The sequence below is a fragment of the Chenopodium album genome, chromosome 14 (genome assembly GCF_948465745.1).
Source record: "Chenopodium album chromosome 14, dcCheAlbu1.1, whole genome shotgun sequence".
NCBI classification, from domain to species: domain Eukaryota; kingdom Viridiplantae; phylum Streptophyta; class Magnoliopsida; order Caryophyllales; family Amaranthaceae; genus Chenopodium; species Chenopodium album.
The window spans coordinates 4272839-4297318 of NC_137847.1; the positions used below are offsets into that span (position 1 = coordinate 4272839).

The 24480-nt window shown below is 31.2% G+C and overlaps 2 protein-coding genes across 2 annotated transcripts; both read right to left on the minus strand.

Annotated features, from left to right (window-relative positions):
* Positions 1-11614: 11614 nt before the first annotated feature.
* LOC145577626 (uncharacterized) lies at positions 11615-11950 on the minus strand. The gene has a single exon (XM_081635113.1). It carries the CDS (start codon positions 11948-11950, stop codon positions 11615-11617), a length of 336 nt encoding a protein of 111 aa, XP_081491239.1.
* Positions 11951-16792: 4842 nt separating this feature from the next.
* LOC145578625 (25.3 kDa vesicle transport protein SEC22-1) lies at positions 16793-23502 on the minus strand. Its single transcript, XM_081635919.1, has 6 exons — positions 23351-23502; positions 23000-23205; positions 20683-20843; positions 20422-20568; positions 17585-17661; positions 16793-17372 (listed from the first exon to the last, which is right to left on the minus strand). The coding sequence occupies exons 2-6, from the start codon at positions 23185-23187 to the stop codon at positions 17289-17291; spliced, it is 657 nt and encodes a 218-aa protein (XP_081492045.1). The 5' UTR covers positions 23188-23205; positions 23351-23502; the 3' UTR covers positions 16793-17288.
* Positions 23503-24480: the final 978 nt, after the last annotated feature.

Consider the following 24480-nt stretch of genomic DNA (forward strand, 5'->3'; position numbering starts at 1 on the left):
AAAAACTTAAGCTTATAATTAAGGCCTAGGAATATGTTTTTATACTCTATCAGGCCCCCTCGGCCCTCAAACAAGAGTTTATTGGGCTAGAAGTGTGGATGTAGCATGGCCAGTCCTCATACCCTGCACTTAACATTCCACTTGAAAGTGGGGGTGGATGAGATTCGAACCCGTGACCTTTGTGTCACACTAGCTCCAATACCATGGTAGTGGACCAACTCAACCAAAAATTTAACTTTATGGTTGAAACCTAGGAATATGTTTTATACTCTATCAATATAGTCCGTATAATGCTTTATTAATACTTCGTATGAACATAATGTTGACACCCCCACGTCTTTAAATTTTTAATCAAAAATTGATAAAAATAAATAAATACTACATCCGTAATTTATTATGAGCAACTTTGGAATATTTTTTTTCATATCTTTAAATAATACTAAATAATTACACATAATAATTAACGAATATAGTAATAAAAAAAAATTAAAAAAGAATTAGAGGAAAGGATATTAAATCAAGAGTAATTTTTCATGTGCTACACTTATCACCAATCGATAAATAAGAGTTAAGATCACATTTGGTGATCAAGTTTTCACCAATTTCACCTTTTGGTGATCAATTTTTTTTTCATTGCAGTTTGGTGATTGAGGTTAACTTTTCGGTGACATATCTCACCTGAATTATGTTTAACTCACCTTTAACCACACCAAAACTTAATCACCTCAAAAAAAAACATAATCACCTGTCATAAATAAGTTCGGAATTATTTATGAAATCGGTTTTTTCCAAAAAAAAACTAGCCGTTTGGGTTTAAATTACAAAATGTATGTATTCCACTTCCTAACAGAAAGATAAGGTAATAAAAAAACAACTCGTCCAAAGTCCATTGAAAAGCTCCATCATTTCACGGCAAATCCAGTAGCACATCCTTCAATTTTTTTTTTTTTTTTTTTAAAAAAAAAAATCCCGCAAGAACAACAAAAACCAAAACAGTTTATGGAAAGATCGAATATTTTCTGTCATTGCAATAGAACGCCGGTACAAAGTTGTTGCTTGCTGATACACATGGCTTTCCTCTCTGTTTGTGTTTACCATAAAAATAATAAAAATTAGAAGGCTGTTTTTTTAAGTTCCATATAAACCCTAACTCGATCAAGAACTAATCATCAATACACAACAAAAAAAAAAAAGACAATTATGAAAACAAAAATACTATAAAAAGATCATAATTGTACCTTAGCAAAAGTTAATAAGCGTTCGTGCAAATCTTTTTCAAAAATGGCTTGAGTTCAAAAGAGAAAAGAAGATGAAAAGGAAGGGGCCGGGAGAGTATCCTCTGTATTTATCTTTAGTTGAGTAAATAATACCCAGAAAAGTAGATGGTAGAGTGCGCGAAAATGGGAAACAAAGGAGCGGAAATTTCATTTCAATAACTGACGTTTTCGATATATAAAAGCAAAAAAAAAATAAAAAATAAAAATAAATAAATTATATCAACTTAATTGCTATTGGTTAACCTTAGGTGACTAAGTTTTAAACCCCAAGTGATTAAGTTTTTTCCCCCAATTTAATTAATGTCATTGGAAAGTTGACCTCAATCACCAAATTTCAATGAAAAAAAAGTTGATCATCAAAAGGTGAAATTGGTGAAAACATAATCACCAATTGTTATCTTAACTCTGATAAATAACAGATTCATCTTATTGCAACCAAATTTTGGAATGACCTTATTATGCATTATGCATGCATATTTAGATTTTTTATGTCTCGTCAATTATTTAGAGTCTCTTGTACTCGAATTTTTAGCAAAGAGATCAGAGATTAAAGCAGCTAGCACACGTGAATATGGATGAGCTAGTCGGCAAAAGTAAAAATATTAACGTTAAGCCCAATGCCTTTTTTATTAAGCAACTCTTTTCTAATTAGCTAAAGTTTATGACAATGCTTAACGTCATAAATTAACAATTTGGGTTAGGACAATTGATAATTAATTAGTAGCACCCCAACATATATCATATGTACTATTACGTACTGTATATGAAATTCATTTTTACGTATTAAAACTTGTTTCATCCACTATCTCTTCTACAAAAATAATCACAACTCTTTTGTACAATTATCCACTTAAATTACTTTATCCAATGTCCTTAGCCTGGTAATATGTTGATCCCATGAGAAAATCCACATGTGAGTGGTTTGTTGTCCCACATTGATTGACTTTATAAGTGAGAATTTGTATTGGGATGTATATTCCATATTGAAGAAATAAGAAATTTGTGTTCACTTTATAAGGCTAAGGAGCTACTCCCCTCATTGCCATATGGTTTTGAGATGGAATCTCCTTGGTCGTATAAAAGTGGACAGTTGTGACGGGTGTGACTAAGGCCCGTTTATCATCGTATTAGAGGCAAGTTGGGTTGTGTTGAGATTTAGGCCAATATTATGAACAACTCACATGTGCGGGGGAGTGTTGAGCCCATGAGAAAACCCACATGTGAGAAATTTGTGTCCACTTTATAAGGCTAAGGGGCTACTCCCCTCATTGCTATATAGTTTTGAGATGGAACCTCCTTGGTTGTGTAAAAGTGGACAGTTGTGACGGGTGTGACCAAAGCCCGTTTATCATAATATATACATTATTATACAAACAATACAGTAATTAGGAACTAGGAAGGACTTTATAGAATGGGAATAGAATAAATATATAATACGAAGTACTACGAAGTATAAGGTAATGAATTAACCTGCTTTAACTTCGTAATTTACGGTGAAAAACAAATCTTATTTAACTTAGGATAGCCAATAAAACTCCGTAGTCTTCATCATACAACAAAGTGACTAACAAATAATATTACTAAAAAAAAAAACGTAAGTAGCAATAATTTAGGGCTTGTTTGGCATCATTTTTGGTTTTCAGTTTCCTGTTTTTTTGAAAACTAAAAACCAAAAACAGGAAACAAGAAAAAGGTGTTTCCACTTTTTTGTTGTCAGTTTTCAAAATTATCATGATTTTAATAAGACTAAATATTTTTTATCCATTATGTGACATATATAATATACTTTTAAAAAACAAAAAACCAAAAAACAGAAAACCACAGCGATGCCAAACGGACCTTAACTAATATACGTGTAAGCGATAGATTTGGTATTATACCACATATTCATAAACGAGCTCAATAATTCATTTTCGAAAAAAAAAAGAAAGAAAACTAAAGCAAAACACTCAAATTACATCATATTTTTTTATTTTATTTGAAAAAAAAAAGAGAGATTACATCATAGATCTTAACAAATAATTATATACAAGTACATCATAATACTAAGGCAATTTAAATATAATTATATTACTGTTAACTATCAAGGACAAGAGTCCTGCAAAGAGGGCAAGAATTAATAATAGATAGCCAAGGAGCAATACAAATAGCATGGAACACGTGTCCGCAAGGCATTCGCTTAGCGGACCGTCCTTGAAGATGTTCCATGCACACCGAGCACATAGCGTCCCTCCCCGTGGTAACCGTTGGCAAATCAGCAACCCGGGCGACAGAGGAAGAATGATCCGGTACGACGGCAACGTCGTGATGACTAGGGGAGATGCTCAATGGTGTAGGCTGTATAATTAGAGCTTCATCAAGGTCAAAAATTTGGTGAAGTGAGGAGCATATACTAAGGGTATTACTAGTCATTTTTATTTTTATTTTTGATGAGGGTCTAAGGAATAAAGAATAAGCTAATCAGGTAGGGAATATATAGATTTATATATAAGGGGAGCTCCACTTTACGATGCCTATGATGTATTAATATTTGAGGGCCATTTTCAAACAAGTTGTGCTTTCATTAGACGATTATTATGTCATGCAAATGGCTAGATTGAGGGAATACCTTTGTTGGCTTGCAATAATTTGTAGGGAAAAAGATGAGCCGAATCGTGCTCTAAAAAAATTATTTCCTTGGCAAAAGATTTATAATCTGTGATATATAAGTCGAATGGTCGATCATCTAAATATGTCATGTATAATTCAAACTTTCAAAATAATAATAATAAAAATATAATAAAAAGGCTTAAATATAATTAATTTATTACTCATATTAGGATTTAGAAAAGATGCATAGAAAGCCGCAACATATAATATTTGTGCATGTGTAATGTGTTCTAAGTAATATTTTCTATTCTTATTAAGAAGTTATGAGTGTAGAATATAAGCAAATCATATTTTCACAACTAAACCAATTAATATATATCATGCGTCAAGCTATCATTGAATATTCATTACTATATGATTTAGTAAAAGGTATTAAAAATTGACTTTTTTTTGCTTTATATTCACAAGTTATCTAAGCTTAATTTTTAATTTTAAGTTGCTAGACAGATACGTGTATTCAAATCCTTGTCTTTCTATTCTCTTTTAAAAAGTTTAAGATAACTCTTATGAATAGAGTTTATACAATTATACGTTTTAAAATGTTTATTCACTTATTTACCCTCACTAATAATGTTAATTGCTTTTTAAAAAAATTCTTAAGAAAAGTGTGCGGACATTTATGCCCCTAAATATATTTGTTTACAAAATTTTCCTCATTAATGCTATCTCCCGACATGATTAGTTATGGCGCGCAATAGCCGCCCGTGCCCAAGTATTATAAAAATGAATACCAACAAAACTAGATAAAGAGTTGGTATTAATTAAGTAAAACCATCGTTTTTATAATGTTCTTCCTACTTAGAATCTTTTTATAAAACAAAATTAGTCCAATTTGAAAGAACAATGTTAAAAATAAGTTAATACATTTATTTATTTCATTTACAGCTTGTTTGGATACACTAGCAACAAGGAAAGGAAGGGAAGGGGTAGGGATGGGAGGGAAGAAGAAATTGAACCTTCCTTGTTCGGATAAAGGAGAAAAGGGAGGAACATTCACCATTTTTTTTTATTTTTCTTAATATGTGGGTTGCTTTCATTCAACATTATACTAATTTTTTAGAAAAATATTGTAGTTATTTGCATTATAATATAAACCTGATTTAAACAAAAAAAAATATTGATAAACGTCATTAAAATCAAGCAAAACTCAAACAGATAATTTAATATCCTATGCTCTTCCCAAAAAAAAAAAAAAAAAAACTTTTGTAAATTAATCTAAAACATCAGATTGATTTTCAAACAAATTTTCCAAAACTAATTTTCAAACAAAAAAATCAAAGAAATACATAAAAAAACGAAAATAAAAAAAAAAACAAATTGAAAATCAATTAAACATTAGCAATGAAGAAGAACAGCAAATCCCTAGAAATTGGAGGATAACATTCGTGAGAAGCAGAGTAGAATAACTTGGTGAATTAATTGGCCTTACCTTGAAAATTCAAGAGATTGAAAGAGATAAATTAAAAATGCCAAAACCCTAGAATTTAGGGGAAAATAATCGTGAGAACCGTATGTTAGTATGGAGGAAGAGAGAGAAAATAATAGAGGAGAAAGATTATATAATAGGTTGAATGCAGTATTCCAGTTGAATGTTAATCATATGTTTTCCTTCCAAATCTTTTCAAATTTGGAAGGATTTTATTCATTAATGATCAAACAAAACTTTTCCCTTCATTTCCTTCCCCTCCATTTCCCTCACTCCCTTTATTTGTTATCCAAACCATGGATTTAATCCCCCTCCCTTTCCCTTCTCTTCCTTTCCTTCCATTTCTTCTTATCCAAACAAGCTGTTAGGATTTCTTAGAAATAAGTAAATATATTCTCAATAAATGATACGCGGCCGGGTGGTCCTAGAGAGGGTGGCCGGTGCCGGTGGCCCGATGGGTACGACGGGCATATCGGCCCACATGCCGTATGGGGCCAGCCAAGCTATTAATTCAACCTTAAATTTACTCCCATTGACAACATAGTATGTAACTAAAGTAAATGTGTATGTATCATGGTCTCATGAACAACTTGATAAATCGGTTAAAATGAAATGTCATTTCACATTCATCAATTTGATCCATTTTATGTCAATTCCATCTCGCTCATATATTATGAAACACCGCATGTATGAGCACATAATTATGTATGAGTTCACCAGTACTGGAAATAATATTACTCAACAACTTAAAAATAAATCCAAAACAAAAGAATTAAAGAATTATATTTAACAATAATAATTCCTCCGTTAATTATTAATTGCAATAAAAGAGTATTATTATTATTATTATTATTATTATTATTATTATTTTTGAAACAAAAGAGTATTATTTATACGACGTAAAATATTCCTTTGTTACTATTAATATTTAACGGAGAAAATTAAAAAAATAAATAAAATAAAAAATTACTCAACAACTAGTCTTTTTGTTAGCAAACTTCTGGTCAACAACCACGACTCGACAAAGAGGACAAGAATTACGAACAGAGAGCCACGTGGCAATACAGTCAGCATGGTAAACGTGTCCACAAGGGATTTGTCTACCACCACGATGAGGTGGCTCAAACTCCTCCGTACATACGGAACAAACGACATCGTTCGACGTAACAACAGCCGGAAAAGTCAACGTCACAGTTTCAACTGTCACAACGGCAGTGCTCAAAGATGACGTCATTGGCGTTGAATTTAACGACGGTATTGTAAAAGCGTCATCAAGATCAAAAACTCCGTCAAATGAAAATGTTGCCATTTTTTTAGAGAGAGAAAAAAAATGTGGAGAGAAAAAAAATGAGAAATTATTGGTGGAGAATATGAGATATGAAAAATAAAAATGTGTATTTATAAGGGTTGCATAAAATGTAGGTAAAGTATTTAGTTTAATTATAATGGTCTTATTGGTTATATTCTAATAATTATATGGTCAAATGGAATGTATTTATATTATAAAATGGTCAACTACTTGATTTTCTTTAGTGTCAGGCAGCTTGGAGGCTTGGGAAGATGATAGGAAACATGTTTAAAAGTTATCGAACTACTTTGGATCCGATGCTTTTGAATCAAACCACGGATGTTATAGATTAGATTATTGAAACTATTCTATACGTATGTGTGGTATAAAATACGATAGTTCAGTGTGCATGTAATTTACATACATAATTTGTGTAATATACAGTGTATGTAAAATTGTAAGCAGTGATAAGACGAAATTAAAGCATGGAATAAAATATATTTTTTTTATTGATCATACGAATATAGACATATTATGGATACAACTCTAATTTATAACTTTCTTGACTCCTCTTATATATCTAAAGGTTTAAATTTTCACCTTTAATTTATTAGCTTAATTAGGGTTTTATCGACTTACTATTCTGAGCGATATATATACCCATAAGGCTACAACAGTATAACTTTAAGAATATACTTTGAATTGATAGAAACGTGATTCCTCCTAAAAGAGAAAATTCTATGAAGTATGATTAATCCTCATGTTGATCGATTCTGCATAATTCATTCCTACATACTACTCAATGTTGATGGTATGACATGGCTATTGCTTAGATAAATAATAAGAGTATTCCAAATACTGTAAATAAGTCAAGATTTTCGCTTACCAATAGTACCTTCTAATAATGGATACGGCACAAGAATACTGGTGCCGTGAAATGATGACGGCACTAATAATGTGGAGTTGTTGATCAAGTAGTACTAGCAAAAATTAAGATTAAAACTATATTTAAAAGTGTAGAATAATATAAGTTTGTTCAAAAATTTAATAAATTAATGAAGAAATAATTAATGACGAAATACAGAAAGGAAAGAGTCGGATATATAATGCATGTTTATGTTATGGAATACACAAATTCTAATAAAAAAGATTATTGATCACTTTGCATAATCAAACATTTTTAGATATTGGTAATTTATTAAACACTTTTATATAATCAACTAATACATACAATCAATTAGTTAAATTACATCATTCAATGCAGTCATCTAGTCAACTTCAGCTAACATGATCAAGTTCAGCTTTTAGCTTTTCACCAAACATAACCTACAATCTCTTCAATTAATCACCTCCATTATTGTTTTCTTATTAGTTAGCGTCATTTGAAATAGAACGGGGGGGGAATTACTCCATCAATTTAGCCAGCGCCCAAAATGATTAATAATTACGGAGAAGGATTTACTTATTGCACTTAGCTAGTTGCCTAACTGCTTTAACAGTTAACACATGCATGCATGTTACCAATTTAGCTAGCTTCAAGCCTTCAAACAGATAGATTGCTTCTTAATTAAGCAATAACCTATTAACCTAAAATAAAAGGCTAAAACGTAGGACCGACTTACTTGGAGGAAATAAAAATCTTTGAAAGCATAATTTATTCCAACTTTGGCAATAGCACATTAATTTTATTTTATTTTATATTTTTTGGTGTTTAGAGAGCGATAAAGGACGGGGTGAAAATCGATCTCAATATCTCCTAAAATCAGGAGAAAAGCTCTAACCACTTGAGCTATCCTTCACTCTCAATTTTAAATGATTGTACTTCTAACAAATTTTAACCATTTTACCTTAAATTTAGGATGACATCACTAGAACAAAATTAGTCTTTTATACTAGCAGTTTTGTTGTACCACTATTAAAGATGTGAAATTTAGGTTATCATAACGCTAGCAAAATAACAGCCATAACACAGAAATCCCTCGCTAAAACCCTTTGCTCTCTTCTCAATCTCAATCGTGAGTCTGTGACTGCTTGCGATTTGGGCAGCCATAGAAGCGATTTCACCAACGATTTCATACCAATTATCAAAACTATATCCTGAGATTTCATCATTGATATGATGGTTCTATTATTCACGGGCTACTTTTAGATTGATAAACATGTGTGATAAACTCTCAAACGACATTAATTTCGATTAGATACTTGATAAACATATACTGTATATACTGAAGCTTAGAAATTTTCTTATAACTTGTACTCTATGCTTTTTATCATGTTAATAAGAACAGGCTTTAGACTTAGCGACAAATGCATGCATGAAATATTGGGATGCGAGCCAACACCTGTCACAAATAAAAATTAAGAGAAACTTTTGCACGAAATTGCATTTACCGTGAGTCCAATGAATCTGACGACATTAATAATCTAATATCTGACATCAAATTATCTAATAGCTAACATGAGAAAATTTAATATCTGACATTAATAATCTAATATTAGAATATTCATGTTAGATATTAGATTATTAATATAAGATATATTAGCTGAGTCATTCACCCAATTTTTTTGAAAAATTAATCTTTAGTAAAATAAATTCTTTTTCTTTATTTGTTTCATAAATATATTTGTATGGAGAATGTATAGTTCTTGGTACTCCATGAATGAACGTGACACTCTATCTTAAAATTATATCTATGTCACTTTTAAGAGTGTAGTAAACAGAGAAAAGGAAATAAAATCAATAACAATGTTCCATGTGCTAGTCACTTATTACTAATTGACAGATAACAGATTCATCTTATTGCAACCAAATTTTGGAATGACCTTATTATGCATGCATGTTTAATTAGATTTGGAATTTGGATGTCTCATCAATTTCTCCAATTATTGAGTTTCGTTCTTGAACTTGAATTTTGAGCTGAAGGAAATTAGAGACTAATAAAGCAGCTCACGTGAATCGTGATGAGCTAGTTGACAAAAAATTATCAAAATTTGATCAAATTCTGATAATTAGTCTTTTTTATTTACTCTTTTTTAATTAGGTTTGTTACTATACTTAACGTCAATAAAATAACAATTTGGGTTAGCCAGTTGATATTTAACTAGTAGTCCCCCATCATATATATGTACATAAAATTAACTTTACATATTAAAACTTATTTTTATTGATTCCCTAATGGAGTATAATTGTTGGTACATATATTAATTTCACATCTATTTTTATTTTATTTTGTATTTTTTGTTTTTACTAATTACGAGGTAAAACTTAACTATAACATCATTTGTACTAGCTTATTGAAAAAACGCAACTATTCCCGGGTTTTTTACATGTTAATTATAAAACTGGTTTTACTTAACACTAGTACAGATTATTATTCGTATATTAGAAATTAATCTGTATAATCATTGTGACTTGTGAATAGTAATACTTAATTATAAAACTTAGTTTAAACACCTATTATAATAATTGCCAAATAAAAATGAAGTGTATTGGAAGATATATATATATATATATATATATATATATATATATATATATATATATATATATATATATATGCAAAGTACAAATATTAAAATCAAACATAGACATGGTTTATTTACTACCTTGGTTTCTTAATAGAAGCAACAAGAGGAATTTATATGTATATCTCACAAATAACACCCTTTAAGTCTCACAATCGGGTATTATTTTTCATTCCATGGATCATGCATGTGTTCAAAATAACACCCTTTTGTCAAACACAGAAATTCCTTAAGAAATTACTCCAACTAGAAAGAAATGGACATATTATTATTATTTTACTCCAATTTGATCCACAGTCTCTCTTCTAGGAAAGAAAATCAGCTTTTTACAAGTATATCCACTTGAATTACTTTATTATCCATTATTATTGTTCTTGATATACAATAATATATATACAATAATATATATACAAACAATAATATAATAATTTATTTTTTATAGGTAAGATGCATGAAGGATTGAAGGACCCTACTGAACTAGCACCTCTCATAAAGGATTAGTCAGTTTAACTCCGCGGGTCAACAATTAAGAGTAGGAGGGAAGAAAATCCCCTACTTTCAAGCATTTTTAAAGTTTGTCGGGCTCGAACTCGTGATCTTAAAATTACAAGGTGAATTCCCTACCAACTTCACCAATTTTTGCTTGGTAAACAATAATATAGTAATCGGGAAGAACTTTATAAAACGGGAAGAGCAAGTATTATGTAATGAATCAAGGAAATTTTGTGAAAATTACCTATTATAGTCCAGAATTTGCGAGAAACTACCTATTAAAAAAAATGTAATTGACTACCTAATTTTTGAAAAATGTTGTAATTTACTACCTTACGCCGCATTATGAAGTTTGACCAAACTTTTCCGGCGTTGACTTGGTCTCGTGACACTTAGTGACCATCACGTGGGAAAATTGTGAGAAAATTTGGGAAAGAAAAGGGTCAATAAGTGTTACGTGATGGTCACGTGACCAAGTCAACGCCGGAGAATTTTGGTCAAACTCCTTCATAATCCGACGTAAGGTAGTAAATTACAACATTTTTCAAAAATTAGGTAGTCAATTACAACATTTTTTTTAATAGGTAGTTTCTCGCAAATTCTGGACTATAATAGGTAGTTTTTCACAAAATTTCCATAAATCAACTTTAACTTTATTTTATATGGTGAAAAATAATCTCATCATTAATTCGGGATAGCTAGCTAATTTATTCCAACTTGTTCATCGTACAACATATTTCTTTGACACAATCATCATATAACATAACAGTAGTATAGTAAACTAAAAAAATACGTAATAATAATTTAACTAGTATATATAGAAATTTAATATTGTGTTATACCATACACAAAGCTCAAATACTCATTTTCGAGGTAAAAAAACACTGAAATTACATCATAATTCTTACAAAAAAAACTACATACTTCACTGTTTAACCATAATCAAATTAATTGATGTCAACTATCAAGGACAATGGTCCGACAAAGAGGGCAAGAATTAGAAATAGATAGCCAAGGAGCAATACAAGTAGCATGGAACACGTGTCCGCAAGGTATTCGCTTAGTAGACCATCGTTGAAAATCTTCCATGCACACTGAGCACATAGCGTCTCTCTCGGTAGTAGCCGTCGGCAAATCAGCCACCCGTGTCACAGGGGAAGAATGCTCCGGTGCAACGACGACGTTGTGATGATTAGGGGAGATGCTCAATGGTGTAGGTTGTATGGTTAGAGCTTCATCAAGGTCAAAAATTTGGTGAAGTGAGGAGCATACGTTAAGGGTATTACTAGTCATTTTTTTTAATGAGGGTTTAAGGATACAAGGAAAATAGCTAATTAGCTAAGGAATATGTATATATATATATATATATATATATATATATATATATATATATAGATTTATATAAGGGGAAGGTCCACGTTACAGTGTGCCTAGGATTTATTAATAATACTTCTAATTTGAGAATTTAAAAATGACATATATTTTTAGATCAGAAAATTATGAAATGGTCAAATTGCTCAAATATATGTCAACTTGTGACTTATTAGGGTAGTCTTAATTTTAATTAATAAATAAATTAAATTGACAAAGTCTTTTTAGGGGATTGAGGGGCATTTTCAAACAAGTTGTAGTTTTGTTAGAGGATCATGCATTATGTCATGCAAATGGCTATATTGAGGGAATACATTATTTGATATCTTGTCACCTGCATTAATTCGTATGGAAAAAGATAAGTCGAATAATCGTATTTATTTTATAAAAAAAATTTGACTAGGCAAGGCAAAAGATATGTAGGTCGATCTTCTTAATGTGTCATGTGCAATTCGAAGTAATATAATTATATTAATATATAATGAAAATGCTTTAGTATTAGTGTAATTAATTTATTACTCATACTAGGATTTATAAAAGATGTGTAGAAAGGAACATATAATATTAGTGCATGTGTAATGTATTCTAATTTTTTCTATTCTTATGAGTGTAGAATACAAGCAAACAAGAGATTTTCACAACTAAACCAATTAATATGTTTAATGTGTCAAGCTATCACTGAATATTTATTATACAATTTAGTACAAGGTATTAAAAATTGACTTTTTTTGCTTTATATTCATAATAAGTAATCTGAGCTCGATCAAATTTCAAATTTCTAAACAGATACTTGTATTCAAATATCGTTAAAATGAACATCAACATAACTAGATAGAGGAGTTGGTATGAATTAATTAAGCTCGGGAAATCATTTTAATTAGTCCCTACGTGTTTATATTATACAAGTACTTCCTATTTATGGAGTAGAATCTTTTTGTAAAATAAAATTAATTAAAATAGAAAGAATGTCAAAAATAAGAATTGAAGCACCTACACAAGGCTATGCCTTGATTAAGGTAATATTCCCTCCGTTTTTCTTTTATTGCACCATAAAGACTTTTACACTATTTACGTGATGTTCTTTGACAATCATTTGTGATTTATTTAATTTGTAAAGGAAAAAATAGTCATATGATATCTAGTTAAATTCGTCTTCAAGTCTACATTTCAAATATCAAAATTTTATAATTTTTACTAAAGTGTAATTAAAAATATTAATAGGCAAAGTGATATATTGACAAACGTGAAATCACTCATTGCAATAAAAAAGAACGGAGTATATCCATTGTACAAAATTTAGGACTTAGAAAATAAGTACGGAATAAATTCTCGATGGAAAGATAGGTTGGTCCCAATATAGGTGGAGGGAGGGTGGCTGGTGCCGGTGGGTACAGCCGTCAGCCATATCGGCCCGCCTGCCATATGGGGCTAGCCGGTCAGGGCCAACTACCCTTCAACCTCAAAATTACTTCCATTGAGAACATAGTATCTAACTATATTATTACTAAAGTGTATATCATAGTCTCATGGTAAACTTGATAAATCGGCTAAAAATGAAATGTCATTTCACGTTCATGCATCAATTTGATCCATTTTATGTCAATTCCATCTCGCTTATATGAAACACCGCATGTTATGAGTACTAAATCATGCATGTATGAGTTCCCAATATATTACTCGGAATATTCTACATTTAGGTTGCTTTCTTATAATTTGACATTCCACCTTATTAAAAAGAGGAAGATTAGATTAAAAGGATTCTAATTTTTTAAACAAGAATGATTAATGAGAAAGCAAAACTAAAAAATTAACTATCCAATGCTTGTTGAGAATCAGAAGTTCACACAATCAAGTGTGTTTAGTTTCACTTCTCAGCGGCCATGACCAACCGGTTGAACCTTGCATTTTGTGTATTTTAAGGCGTCATTGTAATTTTTTTAATTTCTATTTTTAAATTAGTAACTCTTAATCTCATATTTTTATTTTTTTTGTCCAAAATTGCAGGTAAAACCTACACTTCATTTTAATTATGGTAAGATGTACGGAGTAGAAAGGTTAAGGAAATTCGAGCCCAAGCATAAATTCAAACATGTAAACCCTATCCTAATAAGTAATAACCTAATTTAAGAGTGTTACTAAGTAAGCCGACTCTTACGCCGGAGTACTTGGTAAGTTTATCCTAATTTGAAATTCAACAATCTAATTTGAAATTCAACAATTTAGACGTAATTATATTTTTACAAGTTAATCCACCTCACCCATATTACTCATAACAAGTTAAATTGACTGATTAAACTAACTTTGAGGCCAACTAACACCGTATTCCAACGTCATTTGTGATTCAACAAATTCACCTACTATTTTTAGAAGTCAATCTATCTCGACTATTTTATTTAACAACTAAATACTCCAACTCTATTAATAATCTTTTTATGGTCCACTACTCCACTTACAACACATGTTAAGTGAACAAGATCCTTTTAAATAATTGAACATGGAAGGAAATTGGATAGTGATTTTAGACATAAAAAATTGTTTTACAATTCTCCTCTTTCTCAATTTAGTCATTGAATAATTCTAGATCGATGATCCTCTAGAATCAAGAGGTTTACTGAATTGTGTAATACGAAATACGGAGTCTACTAATCATCTAGTAATAATCGAGAAATTATATATTTTCTAGTTAATTAATAACAAAAAAGGATTTTTAAGTCATTTTCTATTCAACTTATTTTCACCCATTTCAATTAAAAAATAATACGGAGTAATAAGTACATTCAAGTAGTTAAGAAATATTAAGGAAAAGCTATTTTTTCGTTTTTTTTTTTAGTTACATCAGTTTTACAATTGCGGACTCCTATATAATTTTTGGAATAAAGAGAGATAGAGAGAAAAAATAAAGAGGACCATGTAATAGGAGACAAATAGAGAAAATATATTAACTAAAGAAAAAGTGATGCAACTAATTTAAAACTTTTATTTATAAAAAGTGGTGCAATTAAAAAGAAACGGAGGAAGTATTCATATTATGGGGTAGCATATAAAAGGATTAATAAGAGATATTCAAGTTAAATTTATAAGTAAATTCTAGTAATCCCAGTTAAGTTCAAGTGAGTGAAGATCAAACGAATAAAGCGAATCCATATATATATATATATACAAAAAAAAAATTAAACAAAAAAAATCTCATTTATTCAAAAATTTTGGGCATTAACAAAATCATATCAAAATTTTCTATGAATGTATATATTAGATGATGTCCAATGAGACTCTTGCTTACATGTTCTCAAAAAAAAAAAAAAAAAAAAAAATGCTTACATAGCGTAATTATTTTATTAAGTTTTGATGTCTTTAGGGGTGTGAAGGACGGGGGGAAACATATAAGTGGCTTTCAAATTTACTTCTTCATATTACTCCGTACATGATTATCATGTTCTTCCTCTATTTCTTTTTAATTGCATCATTTTGTATAAATGAAAGGTTTACCTTTTAATTTTAGTTTTATTTAATAAATTATTTCTATCTCTCTCCTATCACATATTCACATGAGTCCTCATAATTTTTTCTCTCTATCTTTCTCTATTCCAAAAATTATGTAGGAGTCCGCAATATTAAAAGTGATACAATTAAAAGAAAACAGAATATTTTTTTTCAATTACGACAAATCATGAAGTAACTTTTATACTACGAACATTATGCAACTCTAACAAACGTTATCACATATGAGACCTGATCATGTCAAGCCCAAAAAATGCCCAGTTTTGGGCAGAATGTTGAGCTCAAAAGTCCAGCCCTGACTGATTTAAAAATAAATAAATAAAAGGGGTTAACCTGAAAATTTAATTATTAGGTGAAATTTTTGTCCAGCCTAATTTTGGGCTAAAAAGGCCTTTTGGCCCGATATATCGAGTTTGGGCGTAACTTTTCTGGCCCGAACTTAGGGCCAGCCCAAAAACTTTGCCCAAATTGGTTCAAAATTTTTGGGCAAAGTCACCTCTGTAGCATGCTATGTACGAAGTTACGAAGTACAATTACTGGTAAGAGCATCAACACTCATGGTATAATTTTATACCACGGTGTAAAAACTCATCAAAAACCTGCAATTTTTTACTACACTGGTGGTATAAAATTTTACCATTTGATGGTATCTACCATCCCATGGTAAACATTTGCTTTGGTCCCGTGAAACATGAACCAACCAGGTCACGCCATGTGGCCTGGTTATCATGTATTCTTTTTTTTTTTTCAATTGCATTTTAAGAAAAAACTATAAAGTAGAAAATTATAAAAAAAAATTACCATTGTTTGTAATTTTTGAAGACCTACACATAGACACCAATATTGATATAGTTTTATATATTTTTTCGAATTCGCTTTTTACTACCTAAATTGCTTATTTGTATTTAATTAACTTTGCAAACATTAATTAGTTATTTCCAATAATAAAATAAAATATAATTATAATTAAATTAAGTGTATTATTAATACAAATAAGAAAGAGAAAGTGTGGTGGTAAACTTTTTTTATTCCATGGGTGGGATGATTTTTGGAGAAAGTATATTTTATTGTGGTATAGATGATGTAGAGGAGTGAGAAAGTGGTGGAGAGAGAGGGATGATATAAATTTTTATACCACGAGGGATAATGGTCTAAAAAGATTGTTAGTTATTGTCAATAAATTAACAAAATCAAATTCCAATTGCTTTTACTGCTGTAAGTAAAATAAATGTCTGTCAAAAAATATTTAAATGTAAAGTTACTAAATGTCAAACTTGTGTATAGATTATAAGTACCCACATATAAAAATAAAAGATGTCAAAAAAAAATATAAAAATAAAAGATTTACAATTTTAAAAAATGCAAAGTACTAAATAATTCAGGTAGTGGCAAACTGACAACTGAGAACTGAGAATAAAACTACCAAGAGAAACAGTTTTTTATGTTCGAATCTATTTAACAAAAACAAAATTACTCCAATTCGCAGAAAGCTCATTTACTATGGATTTTGAGCTTTCGAGTTTCACTATCTCAAATTTTGACATCAAAATGGAGTTTATATGATATACAACAAAGTCATGCATATATATAGCTTTTCCATATCACTGAAAAAACATTTCGTGTCTATCTAGTTCCAGACACTGAATAAGAAGCCTAATCCTGTAGTGTGGTTGACTGGTTGCCCATATATTTAAAGAGTAAACATCGTAATCAGCAGATATGTCTGACTAGTTTTTTCAGGAAGCCAAAAAAGGCCAGTGCATCACCAGATCTTCTTTTTGACCCAGAAGAGTAGCACCACAACTCCGATTACAACTGCTACAGGCGCCCATTTCCGGATTAGAGCCTACAAATTCACAATGTCATCAGTATTCAATGTATGAACATACTACTTCCGTTCCAAAAATGACTGCAACATTTTTTATAAAGGGATAACAGTTTCTCAAACAGGCAGTTAACAAGAAAAAGATGTGATCCGTAATAGTCATTAGGTTCAAAATCTGCAGCAGTACTTTAAAAGTTACTGATTAGGAGACCTTTAGTGCTCTAAAAACTAACCTGTCGATTTAGGTCTTTTGCCTTATCAGCATAAATCCGTGATTCAGATGTTAAGCGGCTTGACATTTCGCTGACCTCTGCAGAAGTGAATTAAAAATGATTTACACAACACAGAGCTAGACATTAGGAGTAGATATACACAGCTTATCTCAGCCAATAGCCAAGGAATTTTTTATCAAGCACCCCCAGAAAGATGAACAAAGATACCATAGTGATACCAATTAAAGTGCAAACTAACAGTAGGAGGTGAACAAAAAAGCTAATTCGCCTCAAAAGATGAGGAAAAATAATCAGTTACACTAAAAAACGGCAAAAGAAACATTTAAAACAATTCACATAGACAACATAGCAACAACTAAGCAAGGTAAAGGAGTGACAAACAGGAACACACACGAGCAAGCAATGAAGCAGAACAAGAGCGAAAATTAAGCAAGCAAGCAAACAAAGAAGCAGAAAAGTATCAATGGCCTGCTAAATATGGAAAAATGTTACGAACAAACTCACCAAGAATTCTTTTCTATTATTAAATATGGAAAGCACACACATAGATGCATTTTCAGCTGCCTTCCTACGTGCTAGATTATCACCATCCTAATTTGCAAACAATTCCCACAGGTGTCATCTATGGCCTTACGGAGAAAATCTTAGCTTCAAAAAAGATGTCTATCAATTGAAAATCAATTCAGTTCACCATACAGAAAGGCAGCAAAAAAGCAAACCCCCCCTGAAATGTTCAGCCATGGTCCCCATCCAAAAAGAGCAAAAATGTTTACAACTTTTTTCCACATATTCCCAGTTATGGAGTATTAAATATCGAATCCCTTCCCCAGCCTTAAATTTCCCAAATTAATTTCAAATAAGGCAAAAAATGAACAGTTAGAACTTGAGTTGGCTTAAATAAGTAGGCATATAGAGCAAAAAAGTTTATTTACATACATTCTAGATTTTAATTTCAGATTTAAATCCAACAGTTTACACTACATAAATATTTCTATGGACACCTAACTCCTTCATAGGCCTACAGCCAACAATTAATTCATTTCACATCCTTTGGCACGCAAAACTTGAATTATTTCATATCCAATTCATCGAAAATGCCATCTTCTAATTCGGTTGCCGTGTCCCATACCTGTATAACCATTTAAAGACAAATCTTTTGTTCATAATATAACCAGAATCTGAGCTAAAGAATCAAAAAGTAATGTCATAAAACGTGTTCATGGTCCAGTGCCAAGAAAAATAACATCAATTTTACATCCCAGATCATTTATTCTTCATTGCAAGGCACAGCTATTTTGAAGACTCCTTGATTATAAGCTTTATACCTTGATACCATGTAGAAGAGAGAGAGAGAGAGATTTAGCATTGGCCCAAAATATATACAAGTATTAAAAATAATAAAATAATTAAAAAAAAAAAAAAAAACAGAGAAAGTGACAAACTGACAGTAAATTCCATACATTTATGCCTATGGACTATGGAGTTTGAAGTTAAGGGAAAAGAGCAATTCAACAACAGCAACTCTTCCTATCAATTACTAGGACGGCGTTCATAGAAGATAGTATCAAGAAAAGTGAAAAAGATACATGAAGACATTTAAGCGTAGAATGAAGTACTTTGTTTTCAAAACAAAGTTGGAAAGGAGGCAAGTGAGGGCTGAGGCAGCTAGTCTACAAGCTAAAATTGGAAAAAGTAAACTTCCATGGAAATAATCAGACTTCAGGCATAATTCATCCAAGAGAAAAACTAAGAGGAGAGGCACTGCCTTAAATCCAAATTGTTCCTAGAGCTTAGTTTAAAAAGGCGCAAGGCGCACCAAAGGCAAATGGTCCTTGCAGCCTAGGCGCAAGGCAAAGGCGCGCGCCTTTTGTATGCAAGGCGCATGTATTTATATTTTTATTTCAAATTACTTTTTTACTTTGATTGTACTTAATACCAATAAGATTCATAATAAATTAAATAATGATATATGTAAACATTGTAAAGCTAAGGTAGTCTGAATTTGAAAAAAATGTCCATTCTTCAATTTATAACTTAAATCTTAGTTACTTTCCTTGAGGCGCAAAGGCGCGCCTTCCGTAGGTGACTGAGCCTCGCCCAGCTAAAGCCCATTTCCTAGAGCCTGGGAGCGAGGCGCACTTTTTAAAACCAAGTCCTAGAGCAGCTCACCAAGAGAGAGTTCGAAGTAAAATTGCTACATACAAAAGGTCTTGCCTACGGTTTTAAGTAAATTATGTCAAAGAAATAAAACATCAACCCAAAAAAAAAAACAGTAATCTGCATAGATATTCTAGGACAACTATGCTAGACACTACTGCAAGCCTACAATACCTTCAGCTTATAGGTCAACACCACACAACACTATTCTATTGACTCTTATCCACCCCATCCCAAACACCAGAAGAACTTGATGATTTTGCAGATAGTTTATGACTTTATGCGCAAAGAAGAATGATGGTCTAGCATGCCCTTCCTCTCCACAGCTATGAGCTATCTTAGTATCTTATTAAGAAAACAGCCTAACAAGAATATTAGTCTTACTTCAAGCAATGCTATCAACTATTCTATGTTTTATTAACCATTGCAAAATCTCATGCACTCACCAGTTTCATTGCTCAAAAACAAGAACTAATATACATAATTCACCATGTCACTCGAAAGTCCATTCATGGGTAAGGCATCCTAGGATATTTCCAGTCAAATCTAGGAAACATCTGTCGTAAAAAGCCTAGCTTATTGATGAGGTATAATATATTGGAAGCATTGCAAACAAAGTTTAAAGATCTGTTGAGCAGAAAAAGGTTCAGAAAAAATTGTGTTGGGCATGAGTGACTTACGGTCCAATTTTTCTCCAACACCAAGGACTTCTTGCACATTTCGGGTCATGATTTGGTGCACTTCATAGAGTTCGTCATTCAGTTTGGAAATGTTCCTCTGGGTACGGGTATCCTGGTACAACTTCTTTGTTCTCTGTATAAATGTATCTTTAGAAGGAAACAATAAATATTATGAAAAAATATAATTAGTGGCACAGTTGCTTGAAGTCATGAACCAAAAGCAAATGCAAATGCAAACAGGACATTAACTGATTGACATACCAAACTTAATGAACGCATAAGGTCTAGCAGCAGTTTCTATCTGATTCCCATTTACACGCTCAAATTCGTTCTTGAGATCTTCCAGGTACTGAAATGCAAGCTTCTTTGGGTAAGCCCGATCACACATTGTCAAATAACAAACAGGGCCCTCAATGATATAGCTGTTACCCAATGTTAAGGTCATACTGAAATCAAAATATCCTAGCACTAGTTTGTCATGGACTATCAGCTAAAGAGGGAGAGCACATTGGCAAGATAAACCATCATAATAATGTGCAAAGATATATAGTTGCATTTCAACACTTCAAAGGAGAAAAGAAAGCCAAACATTGAACAGTCAATATATACACAACATTAGCTAACAATCAGTAAAGGAAATTCAACTGGCATGGAATCATGGATAATATGGGAATAAGCTGCAGATAGAGCTGCAGATAGCAGGCCTAATGCCACAAAAAAGGTTCCCATAGGGAGAAGTCTCAGACCAAGCTACACAAGCGCACTTGAATATGATCAACGTGTAATTTTTTCTTTTAAAACAAAGACACCTCCATATTTTAATAACTAGTCTAAAGCCCGTGCCATGCACGGTTATTACAAAAACTCAATTTTTTATTAACCTTACAATATACTTGTAGTTATTAATTTTTTTTTAAGACACCCATCAATCAATTACATAATACTAACAATATAATTAAATAAAAACGAAAACAAAAGAATAGTGTAACACGTTAAAAAAATGAAGGGAATAATAAAATAAATTATACTTTGTATGTTTATTCTTATTTTATAAGAAATTACGTTAAGATATTTTACTATATATTGAATGAAAGAGTTTGATTTAAATATATTATTATAATATCATTTTTAGAAAAGAAATATTTATATTATTACTAAGAATATATATTTGCTATTATAAGTATATTTATTGTCTATATTCATTGTCAATAAAAAAAGTTATATAGAAAAAAGGTAAAGTAGGAATATTTTTATTTTATTTTATTAGAAATGGTTTTTTGGAGGGAAATGACACGTGTCATTCCTGGTGTCTACTTTAGTATTATGTAATTGGAAATGGTTTTTTGGAGGGAAATGACAGCACCAGGAAATGACACGTGTCATTCCTAGTGTCTGTTTTAATATTATGTAATTGATTGATTGAAGAAAAAAGCACAAGCATAGAAGCATAGGCAGAACACTCTAATTTTAAAGAAGCTGTCAATTTCCCCTTCCCTTTTTCCCCTCCCCTTCCTTCTCTTTCCCTCTGCTTCATTTCCCCTTTAATCAAGCTATCCAAACAAGTGTGAGTAACTAAGTACATATGAGACAATATTCTCTACCTACAAAGTAATTTTTGATAAGAAACTAACTAAAGCAAGATTAACATATCAAACAACACACCAATACAAACAGCCTACATCTGATGCAAAACTCATTCCGGTTTATCAATAAAAAGCATTCAAACAATTAACAGATACAGAGTAACTCGTTTTCACACAAAAACAAAAGGCAAGACCAAATGAACAGAATCCAGACCTCAGCCAATAAGGCCATAGGCCTAACTCAACAACAACAATAGCACAACGTAGCTCCCGCAGGGTAGGATTTAGAGAGATCAACGTATGCAACCTCACTAAAAGGGATTCTCTATCCCAAATTCACATCTCATCTAGTAACACATAGTCGCTCATATTTCTCATCTTGCCATATCACCAATCTACGTTGATTATTGAAATTCGGTTGATCAGATGACAAAACCAAAAGGACGCCTTATAAGGGGACATACCATACAAATCCACAGCCTTATCCAGACCAACTTAGACTGGTTAAACAACTGCCATCAATCAACCCATAAGTACTACTCATGATCAAAACACCATCAATAAGACTCATTCTTCCTATAATTCATGATTAGCAAAATACAACAATCAAAACCCGAAGCAAACATAAGAGAAAGATATGAGCATCCCAAGCTCTCATCCTACCGCCGCCTCCCTCCAATTTTCAAACAATTTACAAGCACCTCATCAACACAAGTAACATCTACTCCATACACTATAACCATAACTGCATATAGTGCAATTCAAAACCAAATGCTCCTCTCCCTAAAATTCATATACTACACCATTAGACAAAGCGAAAAAGAAAGAGATTACGGAATCACAAACTCTCGTACCCCTGACCGCCACCTCTCTCCCATTCCTAACAATTAACAACCAGCAGAACAACACAATTAACATCTACACAACTACATTGCACTCAACTTCACACATTGCATGTAATCAATCAAAAATTGGTGGAAAAAAATGAAGGATACTGAAATATGTAAGGTCCACTCTCAACAGACATTCTAGAAGGATCATTTTGACCTTTCGAAAGATTTTTGAACAAAGCTTTGATTTGCTGCTTGTAATATTCAGCATCTTGCACATCACGCCCATCATCTAATCCTTCTGCTAATGGTAGACCATCCATTACTCGAGCAATCATCGTTAACTTCACCATTTTTTCCTACTTTTACGACTGCAATCAAATCAAATCGCACCAAAAATCAAAAAATTTGAATAAGATTTCGAAATTTAACAAATTAGGGCTTCAAATTTGGGGAATTTCAACCAAAATGATGAACATTTAAATGCAAATTCGAAATGAATTCCAGAATTATTACCTGAAACAAAATTCAAATCGATGATCTTCAGATCTCTGAGCTTAGAATTCGTGAAGATCTCGGAGAATTGGGAAAACGTGGTTGATTTTTCCGAAGGAAATGAACATAAATATTTTGTAGGGTTTTATGTTTTTTTTTAAAAATAAAAATTAAAAAAAAAAATTAAAAGAAAAAAACAAAACAATTTTAATTACTCGTAATCCAGAAAAGGCAGTAAAAAGAAAAAGAGCGGGTGAAAGAGGAAAAATACAATAATTTAATTTTGAGGATTACATTTTTTTGGTTGGACCGGGCCTTTGGGCTTTTGACCCATTAAATTTTACGTGGATAAACACGCATATTCTTAGGTACACACTCATGCACCTAGAAATAAGTGTAACATCAGTACAATATGAATATTAACTTTTCGAAAAGTGAACATAGGTATAAAAAATATGAACATTAACTTTTCAGAAAGTGAACTTAGGCATAAAAATGTGTGATTTTCGATTTCTTATGTGGTGACTTTGTGATTAACTTCGATTGATTAGGTTATACTACCTTCGTTAACATTTAATTAGTTGCAACTTTAGGGTATTATTTGAGAGACATAAAATATTACAAAGTTGCAACTAAATGTTGACGGAGGTAGTATATGATAATCTTAATTCTAACGAATTGAGTTTTATCTGATTTTGTGCTTTTTTTTTTTTTTTTAAATCAATGAACATAATCATGCAAAATATGAACATTTGCATAGATTCCCTTAAATGTGAACATTAGCTTTTCATAAAGTGAACATAGGCATAAAAAATATGAACTTATGCATTTCAGAAAGTGAACTTAACATTTCAAAATATGAACGTAAGCATTGGTTTTCTTAAATTGAATATAAGCATTCAAAAGGTGAACATATACGTAAAAAAAAATATGAACATAAACATTTAAGAAAGACAACATATGCATAAACAGATTTAATTAATATTTCATGAACAACACTACATATTTATATTATGAATATTTGAAATTATATATGAACATATAAAATATTATTATGAATATTATGCATTTAATTATGAACATAAAAATTTAAAGAAATAAAAAATAATATGATTATGAAACATATGCATATATGTATTAAATATTCATTT